Source organism: Lissotriton helveticus, chromosome 2_1 (assembly GCF_964261635.1).
Source record: "Lissotriton helveticus chromosome 2_1, aLisHel1.1, whole genome shotgun sequence".
Lineage (NCBI taxonomy): Eukaryota > Metazoa > Chordata > Amphibia > Caudata > Salamandridae > Lissotriton > Lissotriton helveticus.
The window spans coordinates 74,613,446-74,636,229 of record NC_136059.1 but is presented as its reverse complement, the minus strand read 5'-3'; the positions used below and the strand labels follow the sequence as shown (position 1 = coordinate 74,636,229).

The 22,784-nt window shown below is 46.7% G+C and overlaps 1 protein-coding gene across 2 annotated transcripts in view; it reads right to left on the bottom strand.

The window, feature by feature from the left end:
• Nucleotides 1-20,778, bottom strand: part of SFXN5 (sideroflexin 5) — a 1,158,373-nt gene extending 1,137,595 nt beyond the window's left edge. For both annotated transcript variants that reach the window (XR_013606958.1, XM_078674489.1), the window contains exon 1: nucleotides 20,530-20,778. Coding sequence is in view for 1 of the 2 variants with exons in the window: in XM_078674489.1 (XP_078530615.1) it covers nucleotides 20,530-20,586 (57 nt within the window). In the remaining variant the exon portion in view is untranslated. The remainder of the gene's footprint in view (nucleotides 1-20,529) is intronic.
• Nucleotides 20,779-22,784: the final 2,006 nt, after the last annotated feature.

The window sequence follows — 22,784 nt, the reverse complement described above, 5'->3', positions numbered from 1 at the left end:
ATAATTAGTGGGAATGTTGTCTTTTAAAGCACAGCGAGCCAGAAACACTGGGAAATGTTCAGCACATGTGTGTCAAACAGTGTTCTGAAAGCATTTCCAGCCACGAAAATTGAGGAAAACTGAATCACAGATAAATGCAACTATGGATAGGGTTGTGTGTTCTCAATCAAAGCACCTTTGAGGCAATGTGTGGAAACTTCAGCATTTCTAGGCACATTTTACTAATAACCAGAGGCGTAGCTAGGTCTTTTGCCGCCTGTGGCGGTAACAAGCCTTTGCCGCCCCGCAGCAGCCTTAAGAGGGGGGTGTGCTGCCAATCGAATCCTGCGGTAGCTGCCCCGCGCAGCCTCAGATAAGGGGGAGGAGCGAGGGGAAGGCCCCCGCCCCAAAACTCAGACCGCCACCCCTCCCCCCCCCTGGTCCCCCCTTGCTAATAATCATTGATAATAGATGAATTGGTTTTAAAGTCCATTTTCAACACATTGGCACACAGTTTGGAGTAAACAGGCACAGCGTGCACACAGACAGGCACAGCGTGCACACAGACATGGTCAGCAGTAGCAGGAGAACCCTGGATTGAAAACTAAGCAAGACAAGGCAGGCTTGGAGGTTTGAGGGAGCATTAACACAGCTCAGGTGTGAGTGTGGCATTGGGCCCAATTCCACTAGGCACAGGGACGATAACATTATGGGGGCCTTGGCCTATTTTTCATCATCAGGGTTTGACCCAGAGTGAGAGGGTAAGAGGAAAAGGGACAAAGAAGCAGGAAGAGAAAGACAGATAAACAGCGACAAGCAGGGATGAAACGGAACATGCAAGAGTAAGAAAAAGAGATTTTGGAAAAGGGGGGTGGTGATGGACAGAGTTTCTGAATGATGCAGAATACTCTTACCAAGTCAAGAGATCATGGTTTTAATCCATCACCGTTTTTTAGCTCACTGCACCATCCCAGCTCAGAACCTGGCTATATGCAAATTAGTCTGTTCCTGTCCCAGTGCATGATGGGAACAGGGCAAACCAAACTACCAAGCCAATTCTTATACTGGGAAGGAAACAAGCTTCCGGGGACCGGTTTCTGGCATCACAGCCTTCCTCGGCCCGGCTTGCTTGAATCCTGATGGTGCAAGAGTAAGAAAAAGAGACAGAGTTTGTTAGAGGAAGAAAAAGAGAGGCACTGGTGGAATCAACATTAGGCAGGCCTGGTTCCACAATTCCCACACGCCACAGGTCTAGCCTGATGAAAGCCCCATCCCCCTTCTCTGCACTTTGCCAGCAGAAACCCATGCATCTAAAGGGAGTGGAGATAAAGCCGGACAAGAGATCTGACGGTCTAAAAACTGGGCCCTGGGCGAGGAGTGTTTTCGGAAGGCTCATCTGAAGAAAGTTGTGAAAAAAACGATTTTATTAGAAAGCTACTACAAAAGAGGAAGCGTTGAGAAGTCGACATGCATTTTAATAATGTACACATAACAGTGGCTCGCGTGGCATTAACATTATCCCGCACATCTGCTAATTTTTAAGACCATGCAAGAGTGTCAATGATTATCTAAACGGTTTCGAATTGGTTTGTAGTTGGTTCCGCAGCGCAGGGCATTCATCAGGTAAGTGTTTGTTTTTGAAAACTATCTCTGGCCTGCTGCCAGTTGCATTTAAGGACTCCAAGCATTATTATGGGGTGGCAAGCCCTTGAACCCTCCACCCCCCATACTAGGCCTGAGAGAAATGTAAATTACGCTGGCATCATTTCGGGAATTTCGCATTACGGTTGTAATGTGAAATTCTTGAAATCACACCATTACAGCACTCCTCATAATTACGCACTATTCGTGGTAAACAGTTACTGCGGATGGGGCAACTCCTGGAAAAGGTTTACAGCGAACGCTCAGGAATACGAGCAACTGTTCACTATGATCTTTTTTAAATGCATCCTTGCGCCACTAATTGACGTCATCGCACCAGGAATTGACGCGAGGATGCATTTCGTGTCAAAATATATTGCGAGGTGAAGAATTTGCATTTTGCGTAATTATGTGTGTTTTTTTGCCATGATTTGGCTTAACTACGTTAAAGCAAATTACGTGAGTTTCGCACGCCTGCCCTCAAACCACGGGGACTGCGGCCCTGAGTCCAAACAGCACGGTCACCTAAAGCAGGCAAAAGGCGCAGGCAGACAGCTTCTAACTAACATAATAACGGTAACATCTGCACTAGTACGTGTACTCTGAGAGGCTCACAATACACCTAAAATACATTGTAGTTCACTTATGCATGGATTATATACAATTAAAGCTAGAAATTACATAAAATAGGCAGAAACTTGTAAATATAAAAATCATAGGGCAGCGATATGGACGTACACTGATGGGAGAAAATGGGGGGAAATGAAATGATAAGGCGTGGTCAGGATGAAGTGACATTTTAACCCCTTCCATGCGCATGACGAGCTGAGCTCGTCATGAGTTGCGCCGCTCGCATGCTCATGAGGAGCTCAGCTCGTCATGTAACGCGGCTTTTTGTAAATAGCCGCACAGCGAGAAAATCGCGGCCGCACTCATGCGGTTAAGCAATTTTTTTTATAGAAAATAAACTTACAATATGAGAAATCTTATTGAATTGCTTTCATTTTTTAAACGATTAGCGCCTTATGCAAGTGACACACATGTAAAGCATTCCTCTAGTATTTCCCTATGAAAATGACTAGACTAGTTGCAACAAAAGATTTACAGCCAGATTCATCATCGGCATGTTTTGCGAGTCTGTAATAGCGAATAATAAGGAATCGCTATTACAGACTGACAAAACGGGATTCATGTAGGAATCGCAATATTTATTGCTATTCCTACAGCTTCCTTATTTGCGATTAGCTAATTGCTAATCGCAAATAAGGAATAACTCCCCATTCATTCCTATGGGCCTTTATGGGAACACATATCAATGTGCGAATCGCTATTAGCGATTCTCATTTTGATTTTGCGATTTCAAGGGTGCAGGGGTGTCCAATGGACACCCTGTTGCACCCCTGAAATGACACTGGATGCTGGTGTTACGCACACACATGTCCTTGGGACATGTGTGTGTGTAACATACATCTTAGAAAAATGCACTTAAGAGCATTTTTCTAAGTTTCCGCTATTTACCACGAGGTTTGAATTCGCGGTAAATAGCGGCCAAAATTTGCGAATTCGCAATTTTTAAATGTTTCATGAATTGCATTTAAGGAATCTCAAATAGAGATTCCTTAAATGCAATTCCTCGCAAATATGCGATTTCGCAATTAGCGATTTTTGCATTTGGGATGATGAATCCCAAATGCAAAAATTGCGCTCGCAAAGGGCCAGATTCTGAGAATCTGGCCCTTTGCGAGACGATTTTTCTTTCATGAATCTACCCGTTAGTTAATAAGGAGGAAGCTGCAACTTTCAAATATAAGCATTCATTCTCATTCTGTATATCACAACTTTTCGATAATTTGTGCGTAGGGCCACAGTTGTTCAGTTCTTAAGGTTCCTCGACAACTGTTCCTTTTCCCCGGACACAATGTGTCTGCTAAAAAGCAGCAGAACACATGTACCTTAACACATGTACCTGAACACATGTACCTGAACACATGTTCCTGAATGGTTTTGGGTCTCTGCCCCCGCCCCCTCCGCCACTGTAAATGACAGGCCCGGTCTGGGGAGGGTGGGAAGCTGGGTGTTGCCACAACATGAGGAGCGCCGGAGGATTCCTCCAGGAGCAAAGATGGAGAAAGTTAAGGGAAGCACGGTATTATCATAACAGACAGCGGTGTCAAAGGTACAAGGTGCCCTCTATGAACCGTGAAACAGAGCACAGCGTTTCTGAGACACTTTACCAAGGTGTGCAGTTTTCCCAAACATCTGGAAGCGCCAAAGCTGTCCGTCTCTCTTAATATATGGGCTAAAGTACCCCCTACCGTACATTAAAAGAATACTGCAAGTCACCGAGGGGTTCCACTGCTATAAAGAGGAAAGAGGCGGAAGGCTGTGTTCCTTAACAAGGTTATGGAACTCTGAGGTGATTTGAACTATCCTTACTATGTAAGGCAGCACGTACTTTACTCCTTAGTTACCGTAGAAACATGAAATAACATTCTTACATTTTCTATTGTTACCTAAGGAGTGTAAAAAATAAACATGTTGCCATAAATATCTCCTTTTGTCTTGTCAATGTAAAGCTAGAAAAGCAGCAGTAGAACGAAACCCAAAGTTTCGTTCTTTTCATTCCTTAAAACTTCTGCTTTAATTATGCTCCGTGACCTGACCTATCATTCCCCTGGCTTCTGGCTCAGACAGCAGGCATTGTGACGTCAGAACTCAACTGTAATAAAATATTACAGTTGAGTTCGGATGTCATTTCTTTACATTTGGAGGCTGGGTGCATCATAAGTCGCTGAGTATAACGAAATAAGAGATGTGTGTAGTATTGGCTAGGATTTATTTATTATTTAATTCTGTAGAGTTTAGAGTGTTTAGTGTGTAATAGTGTTCTCATTCTTTATTCATATGTTGTGTCATGTACATTCTATGCTTCAGTTGTGGGCACTTGAATACTGGCTGATGACATGATTGGATGCTGATTTATGCTACTCCAATAAAGGATACATTTATCTACCTTTTATTGAATATACTTATTTGTGATTACTACAAAGAGTTTTTGTATAGGGAATGCAGAATGTCATGTATTATCACATAGCCTTATAGCCCGCCGTAGCGGGCTATACAGGCTATTAAAGGCCCACTGAACATTGGTATGTTGCTCTGCGGGCCTTTACCTTAAGCAGGGAGCACTCCATTGTCTGCAATGGAGCTCCCAACATTCCAATGTTCTAATAGACATTATTACACTCATATAGTAGTAATTATCCAATTCAATGGAGGTCATTTTATCGACCACAGAAGAATGGATGGTAGATAGCCCCTGCCTGGTTTCGAACCTGTGGCCTTCAAGTTACACACAGATCTCCACAATGGATGCATTAGGCCACCGAACCACACTACCATTTAGTGATGCATTTAGACGCAGATATGAAGATTCAATACCGGCCACCTGATAATGCTTTCCTTACAGTCGATGCAAGTTTGCGCTTGAGGTCACTCTGGTGGGAGGTTTGACACATTTAAATGCGCACAACAGGCCTGATTCACATACTTCTTTTGTAAGTCTGAAACAATGCACATTTATTGGAATATTCATAGTAATCCATGTAGAAAGGACAATCTGTGCAAGTACTGCGGACATGTGAGTTAGCACAGTTAACATTTGTTTCAGTTTTTTATGCATCAATTGGACTTCCCAGGTGTTGAAACACCTGTCCTTAGACTCCCAGTAAATGTGGAGGTGGTGGGTAAACCTCTCCCTCCTATTTCCACTTTAACCCCAACTTTCCTTAGGAGTACATTTATGTGAGGGTAAGAAGTAGAAAAGATATAATAATGGAGTGTGACACCTCCATAATAGCCAACCAAGTTCCAATGGTCTCCTACCTCTAAACTTACGACTGTAGAAAACATACTGTATGTCTAGATTTCATCAAATCAGAATAATCTTTTTCAGAAAAATATATAAAACCTGCTTCAGTGATACGCTTCTTTTGTCTAGGTTTGTGTTATAGAAGTACCATATACATACAGACATACAGCGGTACAGACAACACAGCATAAATTACACCTGTACTACTAACGCCATTCCTGGCCTTGGATACAGGAAAGAAATTGTGAATTGTGTTGGACAAGACCATGTAAGAGTAGGGGTGTTTTCTTCCACCCCTCCAAATCCATCATCTGAAGCCCCCAATACACAGACCGGGGCTAATGTTGGTGCTCTTCTACAACGCATTGTGAAAGTCCCACACCCAATTTCATGAGCAGAGTAGATGTTGTTTGGTATCTGTTGACAAGTTATAGCGACAGTACTGGAAGACGAATTTGCGATTTTGTGAGATACTCCGCCCCAATGGGCGAAAATAAACTAGACCTCCCCTCCGCAAATCTGTTGAGGGGTTCTAGGATTTACCGCCATTGTTGCAGCCCAGAGTGTTACCCCACACAAATACACACACCAAAATATTGTTTGGTTCCGGAAGGCTGACAGGGCCCTACACGGAGGAGGCCTCTCTACACCGCCTGTGTCCCACTCCCCCATAGCATCCAAACCGCTAGTAGGAAAGTAACGACTGGTGACATACTGAAACATATCCTTCACAGACAGGAATCACACATGAGTACATACAATTACAAATATGGGAGAACACATCTAAGTGAGTGAAGACATCCATTCCATTATCTATCACACACGCTCCATAGCACAGAACATCATCTTTTTAGCTGCCATCAAGGCCCCCACAGAACTGACCTCAGCTACTGCATTTATTATTTACTCCTTTTTGGTCTCGGTTCCATCTGAGCCAGTCAGAATGACTGAGAGAGACTGGCTATTTTAGGTCAAAGCCTACTAGACAGCGCAGCGGTCTGGTTAGCGCAGCTGTCTGGTTTGCTGAAGACTTCTAGGAGACAATCGAAAAACTTGACAGAGGGAGGGGTGGAATCAGGAAACTATACACGACTCATGATGCTGGGGAGCGTAAGAGGGGCGAGGGGGTCACTAGGAACCATACAAGATCTATGATGCTGGGAGGGGACCAAAGGGAACCATTCAAGTCTGATGATGGGGAGGGGGACACAGCAAACTATATACACTTTGATGTTGGGTGGGGGGGCACAGGGTATAAAAAAAGCCATGATGCTGGGCAGGGGGGGCACTGGGAACCAACCAAGACCAATGATGCTTGGAGGGGACCACTGGGAACCATACAAACCCTTGATGTTAGGCAGGGATCCCAGAGAACCAGTAAAGAGCCATGATGCTGAGCGGGGAACACTGGGAACCATACAAACCCTTTATGTTGGCCAGGGGAAGAGGGCACAAGGAACCATACAAGGCTCAGGATGCTGGGCAATACAAGACCCATGACGCGGAGCAGGGTGGTATGGTAAAGCATACAAAACCCTTGATGTCAGGTGGGGCGCCAGAGAGAATTATACAATCCTTTGAAGTTGGGTGGTGATGGGGCACAGGAAACATACAAGGCCCAAGATGCTGAGCAGTGGGGCACAGGGAACATACAAAACCCCTGATGTGGAGTAGGGCAGCCCAGTGAACCATTTTAAACCCTTGATGTTAGGCGGGGAGCCACTGAGAACCATATAAGGCCTGTGATGCTGAACAGGGGGCAAAGGGAGGGTGGAAGCTTTTATTCTGCCAACTGCTTGGAATAGACTGACGGTTTGAAGGGATTCAAGGATCTGCATGGGGTCTGATGATAAGGATATAAGAAGTGACAAGAGGACGGTTGCAAGTTCTTTAATATCCCCGTATATCTTCGTTTGTATGTCTCACTGGGGCGCTCTGCTATGTGCTTCACGTAGATGGCCTTTTATACCTCAGAACGGTCGTGCGACAGCCTCTGAGGTGCACACAGAAGTAAATGTTTGCCTTCTGGTTCACTGGTTTTTCTTCAACAGCATTCCAGGAGGCGGTCAGCTATTTTCAGATAGAACCATTTATTAACCTTTTTAGGTTCCAGTTTTGCCTTTATCAGTTTGATATCAGCCAGTAGGGTGAGGGAGCTAGTGATAACTCCATTGAGATGTTGTAGAAATAGTTCTGTGTCAGCGTCTGACTATTTGGAGGTACATTGTGGAATTTAGCTCAGTTATGTTGTCTGGTAATTGATACTGTCATTGGCAAGTATGTCTGATCAAGCGGTAAAGGAATATTAAAGGGGGAAGGCTGCCATAGAAGCCAAGTCCTCCTTATAGGTGGCCCCAGTGCCGTAACCCACGAACAGTGTCGGTCACTGTGAATCATTTTGTGTCTCTTTAAAAGATCTTGTTAAACATGGACAGCAGATCTGAGTAAGGTGAAGCATATGCCATTTTATGTCCTCTAGTAATCAGCGACCTTCAGAGATTACACTGCGAATGAGTTGACAAGGCCCATCTTGGAAAGGTGAATCTGCATCATTAGCCCTGGAGGTGCACTGACCCTGAACTCTGGCCGGGCTTCTCAGAAGATGTAGGCCAAGCCTTCTCATTGTCAGTGTTGTGAAGGATAGCAGATCCTGCAAGTGCCTTTCCAGTGATCAACTCTTTGCTATTCTAGGATTAGAGCCTAGATGTGGCTTGGCCGGTCTGATTGCGGAGGCTTTCAGTGCAACTACGTTACAACCCCGGCCCCTTGATTATATTACTTTAGGTGGATCTGATTGGGTTATTTCTCAAATTGGGTCTACAGAGACGGTGATGCTGCAGGTAGAGGGGTCACTTCTTGATGCTCGTCCGCTTCTGGGTGTGGAGCTGCTATTGTATTTCTGTGGATACACAAGAGTGAAACGCCATCCTGGGATGGGGTGGTTAATTTCGTTATTCAGCATGTTGCAGACGTGAGTTATCAAGGGAGGAGCTTTTAGCTTTTGTTGGGCTTCATTGCAGTGGAAACACTCAGCATTATATTTCAAAGCAATGAGTGGCTATTCCCACAGGCAGGAATGTGGACTGTCTGGTGGGGTAAAGTCATTTCTTGGTTCCAGCTCCTTACCCCCTCAGAGGGTCTCAGTATCCCTAATATGAACTGCCTGTGAATGTTTCGGCCATGGGTTGTCCTCGCATTGAGACTTGAGGATCGGGGCACAAGCGACAGTCGGATGGCCCCTGGATGTGTGGATTTGATCAGTGCAAGCCGAGGTTGGATTTGACCACATGCAGCCCTTCGTCTGTTGCTTTCTGAAGTCTGTGTTCTCGTTGTTAATGGGGGAGTATTTAGTTCTGAGATACAGCTCTGCCATGTGGTTAGAGCACACTGCCTCTTCTTTGGCAAGACTTTCATGTAGAGCTTTTTCTGTGGGATACATGTGAATTGATAGCAGTGTCCAGGAGCAGGGACAGAGCGTTTTGGACGTGAACGCAAATGATATATGTGCTGTTGAAAACCAAGACAGACTTCAGCTGTTAGTCACGGAAGATTACAATAACACAAATCATAATCGCGTGATCTACGGATCACAGATCATATAAAATTACATATAGAGCTCGATGTGTAATTTGACACATTATGACTCAAAAAATACCGTCGTTTGTGGTAAGAGGTAGGTTCTTAAGAAGTATTAGGGTCATAAGATTTACCATTTTCTGATGAGAGCTTTCCTGAACTGAGTAATCTTTGAGGTGATCCTCAACCGGAATGGAAAATATCCATACTTTGGAAGAAAATCTAGAGAACTGTTACAGAGTTCCATGTTATTTATCATTTAAAATTGTAGATTTTTCAACACCAAGGAAACGCAGCGCTTGAAATTGTGTGATGGGTGAACTGTCAAGCACCTGGAGTACAGTGGTGAACCACTTTATCTTCCGGTCTCGAAGATGAAACACGTCTCGATAGAGAGCGAAGACAGCAAAATCAGGACAGACATTTCGAGGACATATTAGAATTTTCACTTAATTAGGTATGTGGAATGAGTTACACTCTGCTAGACCTGGTAAAAGACAGTTTCTGTTGTCCAGTCTGTTCAAACTAGGTGTGTGCATTACTGTACATATATCATCTGGAAAAGCCGGATTTCATTTTCAACACAGTGCCCTGTTGTGACCCTAATGGTTGAGCTGTTACCACTATGGTCTCTTTCTCTCTCCAAACCAACACAGTAGAACTGGTTTATGTCTAAGCTATAACCAAGAGAGACTGAGAGGAATACAACTCATGGTGGCCTCTCAATTAAAGCTTCTTTAATTCGTAAAATCACCAACACAATGTTGCTGGAAGCCAAAGTCCATCTTTCCTTCAAAAGCTGAGTGGTGAGTGCACCTGGCAACTATGCCCCATACCACCACTCTTCCCACCTTGCCATTTTTTTGGGTCACAATGTGTCACAATCTCGGCATCCACTGCAGGCATCTCTCCACTCGATTCATGGTCGAAGACTGCACTCCTGGATTTCTACATCTCTCTGTGGCCGAAGACTGCTTCCTGGGTCTCTGCATCTACAGCAGGCATCTCCTCCCCTCTCTTTGTGGTCGCAGATTGCTCTCCTGCATCTCTGTATCCACTCCAGACATCTCTCCACTCTCTTCGTGGTCGAAGACTGCTCTCCTGGGTCTATGTATCCACTGCAGGCATCTCTCCACTCTCTTCGTGGTCGAAGACTGCTCTCCTGGGTCTCTGTATCCACTGCAGGCATCTCTCCACTCTCGTCGTGCTCAAAACCGCTCTCTTGCATCTCTGTATCCGCTGCAGGCCTCTCTTCGTGGTCAAGGACCGCTCTCCTGGGTCTCTGTATCCACTGCAGGCATCTCTCCACTCTCTTCGTGGTCCCAGACTTCTCTCCTGGGGCTCTGTATCCACTGCAGGCATCTCTCCACTCTCTTCGTGGTCAAAACCGCTCTCTTGCATCTCTGTATCCGCTGCAGGCCTCTCTCCCCTCTCTTCGTGGTCAAAGACTGCTCTCCTGGGTCTCTGTATCCACTGCAGGCATCTCTCCACTCTCTTCGTGGGCGGAGCCGCTCTCTTGCATCTCTGTATCCACTGCAGGCCTCTCTCCCCTCCCTTGGTGGTCGAAGCCTGCTCTCCTGGGTCTCTGCATCCACCCAGGCATCTCTCCACTCCCTTCGTGCTCGAAGACTGCTCTCCTGGGTCTCTGCATCCACAGCAGGCATCTCTCCCCTCTCTTCGTGGTCGCAGACTGCTCTCCTGCATCTCTGTATCTACTGCAGGCATCTCTCCACTCTCTTCTTGGTCGAAGACTGTTCTCTTGCAACTCTGTATCCACTGCAGGCATCTCTCCACTCTCTTCGTGGTCGAAGCCACTCTCTTGCATCCCTGCATCCACTGCAGGCATCTCTCCACTCTCTTCGTGGTCGAAGACTGCTCTCCTGCATCTCTGTATCCACTGCAGGCATCTCTCCACTCTCTTCGTGGTCGAAGCCGCTCTCTTGCATCTCTGTATCCACTGCAGGCATCTCTCCACTCCCTTCATGGTCGAAGATTGTTCTCTTGCAACTCTGTATTCACTGCAGGCATCTCTCCCCTTTCTTCGTGGTCGAAGACTGCTCTCCTGCATCTCTGCATCCACTGCAGGCATCTGTCCACTCCCTTCGTGGTCGAAGACCGCTCTCTTGCATCTCTGTATCCACTGCAGGCATCTTGCCACTCTCTTTGTGGTCGAAGACTGCTCTCTTGCATCTCTGTGTCCACTCCAGACATCTCTCCACTCTCTTCGTGGTCAAAGACTGTTCTCTTGCAACTCTGTATCCACTGCAGGCATCTCTCCCCTCTCTTTGTGGTCGCAGATTGCTCTCATGGGTCTCTGCATCCACAGCAGGCATCTCTCCACTGTCTTCGTGGTCGAAGACTGCTCTCTTGCATCTTGGTATCCACTGCAGGCATCTCTCCACTCTCTTCGTGGTCAAGGACCGCTCTCTTGCATCTTGGTATCCACTGCAGGCATCTCTCCACTCTATTCGTGGTCAAGGACCGCTCTCTTGCATCTTGGTATCCACTGCAGGCATCTGTCCACTCCCTTCATGGTCGAAGACCGCTCTCTTGCATCTCTGCATCCACTGCAGGCATCTCTCCCCTCTCTTTGTGGTCGCAGATTGCTCTCATGGGTCTCTGCATCCACTGCAGGCATCTCCCCACTCTCTTCGTGGTCAAGGACCGCTCTCTTGCATCTTGGTATCCACTGCAGGCATCTCTCCACTCTCTTCGTGGTCAAGGACCGCTCTCTTACATCTTGGTATCCACTGCAGGCGTCTCTCCACTCCCTTCGTGGTCGAAGACCGCTCTCTTGCATCTCTGTATCCACTGCAGGCATCTCTCCGCTCCCTTCGTGGTCAAAGACCGCTCTCTTGCACCTCTGCATCCACTGCAGGCATCTGTCCACTCCCTTCATGGTCGAAGACTGTTCTCTTGCAACTCTGTATCCACTGCAGGCATCTCTCCCCTCTCTTTGTTGTCGCAGATTGCTCTCATGGGTCTCTGCATCCACAGCAGGCATCTCTCCACTCTCTTCGTGGTCAAGGACCGCTCTCTTGCATCTTGGTATCCACTGCAGGCATCTCTCCACTCTCTTCGTGGTCAAGGACCGCTCTCTTGCATCTTGGTATTCACTGCAGGCATCTCTCCTCTCTCTTCGTGGTCAAGGACCGGTCTCTTGCATCTCTACATCCACTGCAGGCATCTCTCCACTCCCTCCGTGGTCGAAGACTGCTCTCTTGCATCTTGGTATCCACTGCAGGCATCTCTCCACTCTCTTTGTGGCCAAAGACTGCTCTCTTGCATCTCTGCATCCACTGCAGGCATCTCTCCACTCCCTTCATGGTCAAAGACCGCTCTCTTGCATCTTGGTATTCACTGCAGGCATCTCTCCACTCTCTTTGTGGTCGAAGACTGCTCTCTTACATCTCTGCATCCACTGCAGGCATCTCTCCCCTCTCTTTGTTGTCGCAGATTGCTCTCATGGGTCTCTGCATCCACAGCAGGCATCTCTCCACTCTCTTCGTGGTCAAGGACCGCTCTCTTGCATCTTGGTATCCACTGCAGGCATCTGTCCACTCCCTTCATGGTCGAAGACCGCTGTCTTGCATCTCCTTATCCACTGCAGGCATCTCTCCACTCCCTTCATGGTCGAAGACCGCTCTCTTGCATCTCCTTATCCACTGCAGGCATTTCTCCACTCCCTTCATGGTCGAAGACTGTTTTCTTGCATCAGCAGAGAAACAGAAAGTTAAAGGGGGGTCCGAGGGGAGAAATTATTATAGACCTACTGGTACCTAGTCCCCCAACTAGTCACTAAAACACACGGAAGGGAAGAATACAGAGGGAGAGAAAAGAAAATAGCAAATCTCTCTTTGGGACCTAATAGTGTCCTCTTTTCATACCCAGACTACACAGTTGATCTGGAAAACAGAAAAAAGAGAAGATACACACAGAGAGGAAAAGAATACCCATCAGCCCACTCATAAGGGGAATCTCGTCATCTGGGTATGTGTTGGTAAATGGTGTCCTCTAGGATCTGCCTCGGAATCAATCCATAGGACTGCCTAGTGATGGACCCAGAACATTACACCAACAAATGACAGTATATGAGCGGGAGGGGCTAAGGTTGCAGTGCTCAAAGAAAAAGAAGAAAAGGAAAAATAATCCAAGTGATTCTAAAAAAACCTACAGTGATGTCATAAAACACTTTATTGGGGCTGACCATCAAAGTGGTATGGTTAAAAACAGTATGCTGATAGCATGTAAAGAATTGCTACCCACCAGTGTTGTTATTCGGTCAACATGTTTCAGCCTAAACGGCTTTCGTCAGGACCTATGGTGCTACTGCAACACTTACTTAAGTGATGTGAAGTGGAATCTACACCCGCTTTCCAAAATGAAAAGAGTGTATCTTCTCCTGCATAGACAAAATACAAAAAGAGAGAAACAGAGACATAGACACATAATGTCAACAGAACAAGTTCAAAGACTACAAGCTCATGTTTCTATGGTCTTTATGATATGACTATGAACACTAGAAAGACACTCACCCTTATTGTGGGGAGAGAAAACCTCACCTCACCTGGCCACTGCTCAGGATAAAAGGAGGCCACGCACTGGAAACAAACAGAACACTTTTAAAGTTATAACCAGTGGTGGTAAAAACAAAGTAAACAAGAGAGAAACTGGATTCAAAACACATAAATGAGAGATACACATGGTGGTACAATATGGCCAGAATGGTTTCTTATAGCATCAGGAGAGTGTGCCCAAAGCATCTCTAACTGCACTTGCTTACACAAACCTGTAAACCTATAAAGTAAAAAGGCACAGGTAGCCAGCTGCAGTCACTGAAAACTGAGGCGCCTACTCCTGTGCTCTCAACCATGTACTCTGAGACCCAAGAAGTCGTGCTGCTGACTGTCCCACCGCCACTGACCTCTCCGTCGTTGCCTCGGAGTGAAGACTGAGCCGAGGGGGAGGCAATGACTGATGGTCACACGCGATGTTAAATACACACTGCGGCGGACCTGATTTGATTGGTTGTAGGCCTCCTCAGGTGTAGGCCAATAGGAAACAGGCTCACACTCAGCCCAACGAGACCTCCACGGACAAACCCCGGCCGCATTGGCAGGCCGACCCGTGAGAAGTTCCCTCACTGGCATATGTGAAATAGTGTGTTTCCTGTATTTTGTCTACCCACGAGTCGCAAGCAGAGCCCAAACACAGCAATTGTTCACAGAGCCATTGCCAAGACACTGTTGTTCACAGCGCCATTGTCGCTAGCGGACCTGAGTGGAAACTATTAACTTGGACGCCGCTGTAGGCCCGCAAATTGGTTGCAGGCGGAGCCAATCAGCGGTGCCCATAAGTAAACCCACTCGCGTTCAGGAGGCAGTATTATGTCTAACACGAGTCACAAACAGAACCCGAAACAAACAGCTGTCCGCAGCGCCACTCAGACAACGCTAGCGGACCTTAATGAAAACTATAAACCAGGACGCCGCTGCAGGCCCGCGCATTGGTTGCAGGCGGAGCCAATCAGCGGTGTCCAAAAGTAAACTCCCTCGCGTTAATGATGCAGCCCGGCCTCGCATGGTGTCGAACTGAGAACTGCAAAAACGTTGGCAGACCTCAATGAAAACTATTAACTAGGACGCCGCTGCAGGCCTGCGCATTGGTTGCAGGCGGAGCCAATCAGCTGTGTCCAAGAGTAAACATACTTTCGCTGAGGAGGCAAACCGGCCTTGGATGCAGTTGTGAATGCGCAATTGTGTATTTGGAAATGCTGAGCACTATTACACACCTCTGTGTCCATACCTCTGTGTCCATGGGATTTTGACGACCTGTGGGTGATTAGGTGTTTTCATTCATTCATTTGGACCATTTAGGAAAGGCCCAGCAGATACGCCTGTGGGTTTTGCCTACTACTAAGTCACTAGCAGGCATTGTATGCATTGGAGACACCTTGTTTGTTTATTCAGTACGCCCCCCTGCCTCTAGGACATCTGACAATTCCATTCCTCTGAGTGTGCAGGGTGCGTTTTATTTGTCAGGTCTGCTTACCTGACCTCAGAATGGTCTAAATTATCTGCCACCATTAATCCAACTGATATCTCATTTAATTATACACTGACAGCACACAATTGAGACTCACAGAGATAGAGCCTTCTTATACGAGTGCTTGTTTCTTGTTTAACAGTGGTTGCTGGGCTTTGCCTTTGGCGACGTGGGAGCCTCCAGTGATTCTAACACCGTCACTGGGTTGGGCTTGCCTCTCTATCTACTAATTGTAGTGATTCATTTCTTCTTTCTATGTTTAAAAATATCGAGTCAGTGTTTACATGAGTCTGAGCCAATAATATCGTCCGTCTGTCAGATGGCATACGGACGTTGCTCATTTGCTAAGCCACACCTGATGCGCGACCTTCTAACAGTGCCCCTACTAGTAACATACACCCAGTTTTTGCTACCTATTTGGTGCGTTTTGGTAGTTGAGCTGCTTTTTCTGATGTCTGTGAGCCATTTGGATCAGGCAGACGGGCTGACTTACAATTCTACAGGGTTGCTGTTCGACACCATGCGAGGCCGGTTTGCCTCCTCAGCGAAAGTATGTTTACTCTTGGACACAGCTGATTGGCTCCGCCTGCAACCAATGCGCGGGCCTGCAGCGGCGTCCTAGTTAATAGTTTTCATTGAGGTCCGCCAACGTTTTTGCAGTTCTCAGTTCGACACCATGCGAGGCCGGGCTGCATCATTAACGCGAGGGAGTTTACTTTTGGACACCGCTGATTGGCTCCGCCTGCAACCAATGCGCGGGCCTGCAGCGGCGTCCTGGTTTATAGTTTTCATTAAGGTCCGCTAGCGTTGTCTGAGTGGCGCTGCGGACAGCTGTTTGTTTCGGGTTCTGTTTGTGACTCGTGTTAGACATAATACTGCCTCCTGAACGCGAGTGGGTTTACTTATGGGCACCGCTGATTGGCTCCGCCTGCAACCAATTTGCGGGCCTACAGCGGCGTCCAAGTTAATAGTTTCCACTCAGGTCCGCTAGCGACAATGGCGCTGTGAACAACAGCGTCTTGGCAATGGCTCTGTGAACAATTGCTGTGTTTGGGCTCTGCTTGCGACTCGTGGGTAGACAAAATACAGGAAACACACCATTCCACATATGCCAGTGAGGGAACTTCTCACGGGTCGGCCTGCCAATGCGGCCGGGGTTTGTCCGTGGAGGTCTCGTTGGGCTGAGTGTGAGCCTGTTTCCTATTGGCCTACACCTGAGGAGGCCTACAACCAATCAAATCATGGGATAAAGGAGTTTCCTATCAGGTCCGCCGCAGTGTGTATTTAACATCGCGTGTGACCATCAGTCATTGCCTCCCCCTCGGCTCAGTCTTCACTCCGAGGCAACGACGGAGAGGTCAGTGGCGGTGGGACAGTCAGCAGCACGACTTCTTGGGTCTCAGAGTACATGGTTGAGAGCACAGGAGTAGGCGCCTCAGTTTTCAGTGACTGCAGCTGGCTACCTGTGCCTTTTTACTTTATAGGTTTACAGGTTTGTGTAAGCAAGTGCAGTTAGAGATGCTTTGGGCACACTCTCCTGATGCTATAAGAAACCATTCTGGCCATATTGTACCACCATGTGTATCTCTCATTTATGTGTTTTGAATCCAGTTTCTCTCTTGTTTACTTTGTTTTTACCACCACTGGTTATAACTTTAAAAGTGTTCTGTTTGTTTCCAGTGCGTGGCCTCCTTTTATCCTGAGCAGTGGCCAGGTGAGGTGAGGTTTTCTCTCCCCACAATAAGGGTGAGTGTCTTTCTAGTGTTCATAGTCATATCATAAAGACCATAGAAACATGAGCTTGTAGTCTTTGAACTTGTTCTGTTGACATTATGTGTCTATGTCTCTGTTTCTCTCTTTTTGTATTTTGGTATCCACTGCAGGCATCTGTCCACTCCCTTCGTGCTCGAAGACTGCTCTCCTAGATGTCCGGGAGGAAGTTCTCTATAGACTATGTGCTGGTACACTCTAGACATGCTGGATCTCTTTGCAGCCTTTAACATGGCGCACCAGATGCTTCTCCTTGAGGGATTGGAGGTGGTGGCAGGTTCCGTGACGCACCTGGCTTTGTGCTAGTGTTAAGAGTCGTATTCTGGCAACATCCATAGACAGGCTACAGACCCCCACATCACTCTTGTGCTGTGTCTTTTATGTGCGCGTTCCGGTATGCTACTTTGCTGGCATTTGTGTAGCGCAGACTCTACCTTGCATGACATTGAAATGGATGTCTGGTTGCCGGCCATCATAATGCAAGGGTCCTGCAACAGACAGCAGTTTAAAGGTGAATGCGATGATACGTTTATGGCGCTCTGGGCCATGCGATGGAGGGTAAGGCCCAGCTGATAGACACCCCTGCCAAGATCCTGCACTCTTTAAATGTTCTCTTCTAGGACTGCTTGCTTGGATTGGTGTATTTTTATCTTACTCAGGTGTGAGCCTCGAATGGTGCACTGCTTACTGCATTATTGATGTAGTGATCGCTTTGAAGTTTACAAACCAACATGCACCACAGAGATTTTGCTTTAGTAACATTGGTGAGTGAGACTGATTTTACTGCAAGCGAGGCACGCCTCGGGAGGGGGCTTGGGGAGGTGTAGCAGTGTCATAGGAGGAGGGGCGGGAACACTAGCCAAAACTCAGATGTTTGCAGTTTAGATAATATGAAGACAATGAGCCATTGTTGGCTGCTAAGCACGTTCAATGTATGCAAAGCACTTTCAATGTATGCAAAGCACGTTAGTTCTTTATTAAACTCTCAATTGGAATGATGTGTCCTCTGCAGTTTGGTAGACTGAGACGTCCAAACAAATCGGGGGTACATGCTGTCCCACTTATGATTGATCGTGTATATTACCGCAATGGCACTGGCACAGATGTTGTCTGTGAATCATTCATATGAATAACCTTTATACAGAGCTATAAACATGCTGACGATAAGCCAGAATCTCAACTACCAGCGCGCGTGCAGGTTCTACATGTTTGTGTCCACAATTAAAACAGGGCAGCTCATAAAGATATGTTAGAATTGAATCCATCATGAGTAGTTCACAGTTCATGACCAGCATTGTGGTTCTGCCTGAATCCAGATTGGTGGTTCCCTGGAAATGTATGATGGGACTCAAAATACAAATAAGCACTGTCTCGGCTAAGCAGGGGATTCTTACACTGTGCTGTCTTTCTCTGGGCCATGGAAGGTACTTTCACTCTTTTTTCACACAATAGCACCAGGTTCCTCAGACCTCTCATTGGCATTCAAAAACAATAAACACTTTGCTGCTGTGACCCTACAAAATAATATAGCATTCACATTAAATTCCATTAAAATGACTTAAGCTGCCATATCGGAGGACCAGTGTTACAGGGGCAACTGGTCAGGAACTACATTATTGTTCAAATTTATAAAGGATATTTCTCTTCTTGACGGTACAAAAGGCGACATACATCTTTAGGGAGCCTCATTTGGATAATTTCACCAACACTGCGCAGTATATTCAGTCAAAAAATATCCAGTCCTTCCAAATATCCATCTAGTTAAATACCTTTAGGTGTGAGGAAAACAGTTATTAACATTGAACAAGATGAGAATGTAAAACGGGGCGTATCCCTTTAAAAGCCAAACTCTAGATATGTTCCACTGCATTAAAGAAATACACAAGTAAAATACAAAGGAAAAGAGAGAACGCCACAGCGAGAGTAGCTTCCACCGTGCTCAGCTAGCCCCTCTTCCTTGATTTCTGTCACACACTGGCACTAATTACTTTGAACATAACTACAAAGTAATGGTTGTATGGGCCTGTGGAGCTCGGGTCCCAGCAATAATTCAGGTTATGTGTATTTGCAAAGCACACTATCAACTGTAAGGGTATCCTGGCATTGAGCAGGTGTGTGCCTAGCCCTGCCTTTAAGTAGGTCAGTTAAATGACAAGCCATGTTTTCAACTTCTTGCAGAATTCAAGAGAGGAAGAGGCTCTGGTGCAGAGTGGGAGGTCCTTCCACACTTTAGGAAGGATGTAAAAGACCTCCTGAGCTGGCTCTGTGCATGCGTGGAATGTGTGCGCGCAGGAGTCCTGTGCAGTGGAGGTGTATGGGTAATCGATTGAAGGAACTGCGACTGTTCAGGTAGGTTAGGGAACCAAAGGACTGCACAGTGCCTATCCTTACCGGACTAGCCCATTGCAAGGTCTCTGTGTATTGTGAGCCAAGGAGGAGGAGACCCATGGAAAACCTCTCATCTGCAGCGTAATTTGTATTGTCAGGAGCCTGGTTCCTGAAGGACTGTCTAAAGGTGTTAAATAGGGTAATTAACAAGGCTATTAGCTGCTCTGGGAGGAAGATACGTATATATGGCTGCATCTGCAAGCCATCCCTCATCAGAGCACAAACACCAACGTATTAACTATCACCTGAAACTCAGCAAATGTTTGTACTCAATGAAAAACGACCTTCTTTAAATGTACCTATCATGCTTACCTCCCTCATTTGTTTGAAAATGTCACTTTGGGTAATTTATAAGCTCAATTACCCATTCGTAAGAGGAAGGGATGCAAGTGCAGCTATCATATATTTCAGGTTTCCCCGTGAATTAACCCTTCATATGATGAAGTCACATCAGTGCTTGTAGTATTTAGCCACACCCGTGCCTCTTTCTGGAGCTGTTCCATGCTTCTGCAGCTTAGGCGTGCAGAATTGGCTATTTGGTCCTATTCAACATTAATAAGTGAGTTTGGCACATAGGCACCCCTTTGCATCTGGCCTCAGTGGGCCTGTTCGTATAGTCTGTCCTTCGTACCAACTGCAATGTGGTCAACCTGTCTCATTTAATGTATTTACTTATATAATGCAGACATTACCCAAAGGTGTTATTGCGCTTTACAGAAAAATATAAATTGTTACATAAGAGTTACAGTTACAAAATCGCAGGTCATTACATACGGCATATCAACAAGAATGGCCAAGGAATGCAGCACTAAGCAAGTATTCATGGGAGTTATTACAGATAACATCGCTCTAAGGATAATCATGGTCAAATGATGTCCCGGTGCTTATCTACCAGAGACAGTGCAGGGAGTCCTGCTCTCTGTCCTGCAGTTCCACCTCCCACCGCACGCAGGGAGCGGCGCTATACCCGACTTAGAGAAAGGGGTGGCACCCTGCGAAGACAAGCGCAACAGCTAGCCAATCAAAGTCAGGAGGTGGTGCTGCCCCTGACCAATCGCTGTTCTCGCGAACTGTCACTGCAGCAGGAGCGAACACACGTCTCGAGCCGAGAGGGTCGGCGCGTGAAGCGGACGGTCACAAACTGCGGGAGTCCGCTCATTCAGAACGAATGCCCAAAACATAACATCACAGATGACCAAATAATAGTCGCTTACGATGTGGCTGAACTGTTAAGGCGCCCGCAGTGCACTAGCTCTTACCTGGTCGAAGCGCGACTTCCCCAGTCGGAACGGGACATACCCTGCGGGCTCTTCCATCGCAGGGGTGTGACGGAGGGGGGTCCTTGATATTCGCAAGTTTCACCAGTAAAGAAACTTTAGGTTGTCCCCTTTTTAGCAGCCTCCCTCTGTCCCCTGGTCTGCCGGGTGGGATCCTGGGAAATGTAGTCTCACGCTGCCGCCGGTGACGGCGCGTAGGCTGTGCGCGCGAAGGGGAAAGCCAGAGTGAAGCTTAGCAGGGAGACTCCTCTGAGGAGATTCCCAGGGCGCGTGACATCACACGCCTTACGGCATCGGCGCGCTCGGATCCACGGGAAGTGTAGTCTGAGGCGCAGTGTTTGGACTACGGACAAGCAGCTGTCTCTATTCCCGTCTGGGCTGCGGTCACAGCCGCAAATTATTTTTGAGAGCGAGATGGATTATTTATTTATTTTATGCTTTTTTTTATAGCGCGGACTTTACCGTAGGTGTCAGAGCGCTTCACAATAGGAACAGTACTGATACATGAGGAGAAGATTACAAGTGAACAAATTACAAAAGCAAACGTTACATTCAGGGCCGGCGCTAGGCATGGGCAGCGTGGGCAGCTGCCCAGGGCCTCGCACTCAGCCCACCAGCATGGGGCCCCTCACTTTTGGTGTGTCCTGTTGTTTCCCTGGAGATCCATTTTAAAGAAAGGTGTTGCCTTGCAATTAGGGTCCATGGGAGGGTCCCCCCTCCCCGGGCCTCTCAGTGATGATGTCTGGAGGCCTATTGGAGGGAGACACTTCTTCTTGTCCCAATTACAAGGAGACACATTCACAGACACTGCGGGAGGCCCTTTGTCCAGCATTTTAGCGCCCCCAAAGTTTAAACTTTTAGCCCTCAAGCAATTCTCACACCTGTCAGGCTGAAGGTGTGAGAATTGCTAGAGGGCTGAAAGTTAAAACCTTGGGAGCGCAAAAATGCTGGACAATGGACGTCCCGCAGTGTCTGTGAATGGTCTCCTTGCAAGGGGCCACTTATCAACATTAGAGGGGCCCCACACATTCCCTTTTAGCCCAGGGCCTCGCACATCCTAGAACCGGCCCTGGTTACATTACATGAGGCAAAAATGACAATCGTGAGCAAACAAAATACAAGAGGTAGCAAAAGGTACATTACAGGTGGAAAAAGTGACATGTGTGCAGGTTACAAAAGCGTACAAAGTACAAATAGAGGTATAGTACTGCAATATATGGCAGACACTCAAACACAAGAACAAACGTTACGTAGGCAATAGTGGCACTTGTGCAAGTATCTAAAGAAAACAAAATGTAAGAGGTAGCAAACTGTTTGTTACAAGAGAAAAGGGACGTCTGCCAACCACAAGAACACACTGGGAAGGCACTTCCAAAGTCATGGAGAATAGAATTTTCTATAATGGAAGGTCTTCATTCAGATAATAGAGAGGGCGTGAATTAAATTTGGAAGTGTCTTTGAAGGAGGAGAACTTTGAGGTCAGTTTTGAAGGCCTGGGAGGAGGTGGTGGACTTCCCATGTTAGTACGTATGCTTGAAACGCGTTTGTGTGCTCAAAAGAGATAGTAGGGCAATGAAAAATAGGTAACTTCAGCAAACGGAAACCCAGCACACTAAACGGTATTCAGCGGTTGAGGTGCATAAAAAAGTTTATAAACTGTGATCATGAGTGCAGTGGGGCGGATCGGTGAGTGTAGGGACATGGTCGCATTTGTGGCTAAAACGTACAAAATATACTACCGCTATTTTGGTGGACTTTCGCCTTTATGATACAATTTTTAATAAAAATGTGAACTAACTGCAGTTGGGAGAAAAACACCCAGGTATAGCATTTGAAGTATGCATGCAATTTAATCCGCTTTCAGATTGGAAAATGCAGTTTACTGTAAAATAACTGCTCATTCCTACCTCTACTCAGTCACATCGCTTTTCACATACTCTCTCTTCTGCTCACTCCCAGTCCTACTCCTGGACTGCCCCCTCTGCTGACACAATGTTCCCTGTGGTCAAGTTCACCTCTGCAGAAAACTGCCTCTTCTGGTTATCCCCACCTCTTGTCACATGCTGGTGCCTCTACTTAACCACCCCCCTGTGTTCATGCACCAATTTCTCTGCTTACTCCTACCTCTCCTACACTGCCCTACCTGCTCACTTCCCTTTTTCACACACTGCACCTTGCTGATTTCAGCCACAACTGCCAGCCGACATGTGCAGCTTCGAAATGGTTCTTTGACATGG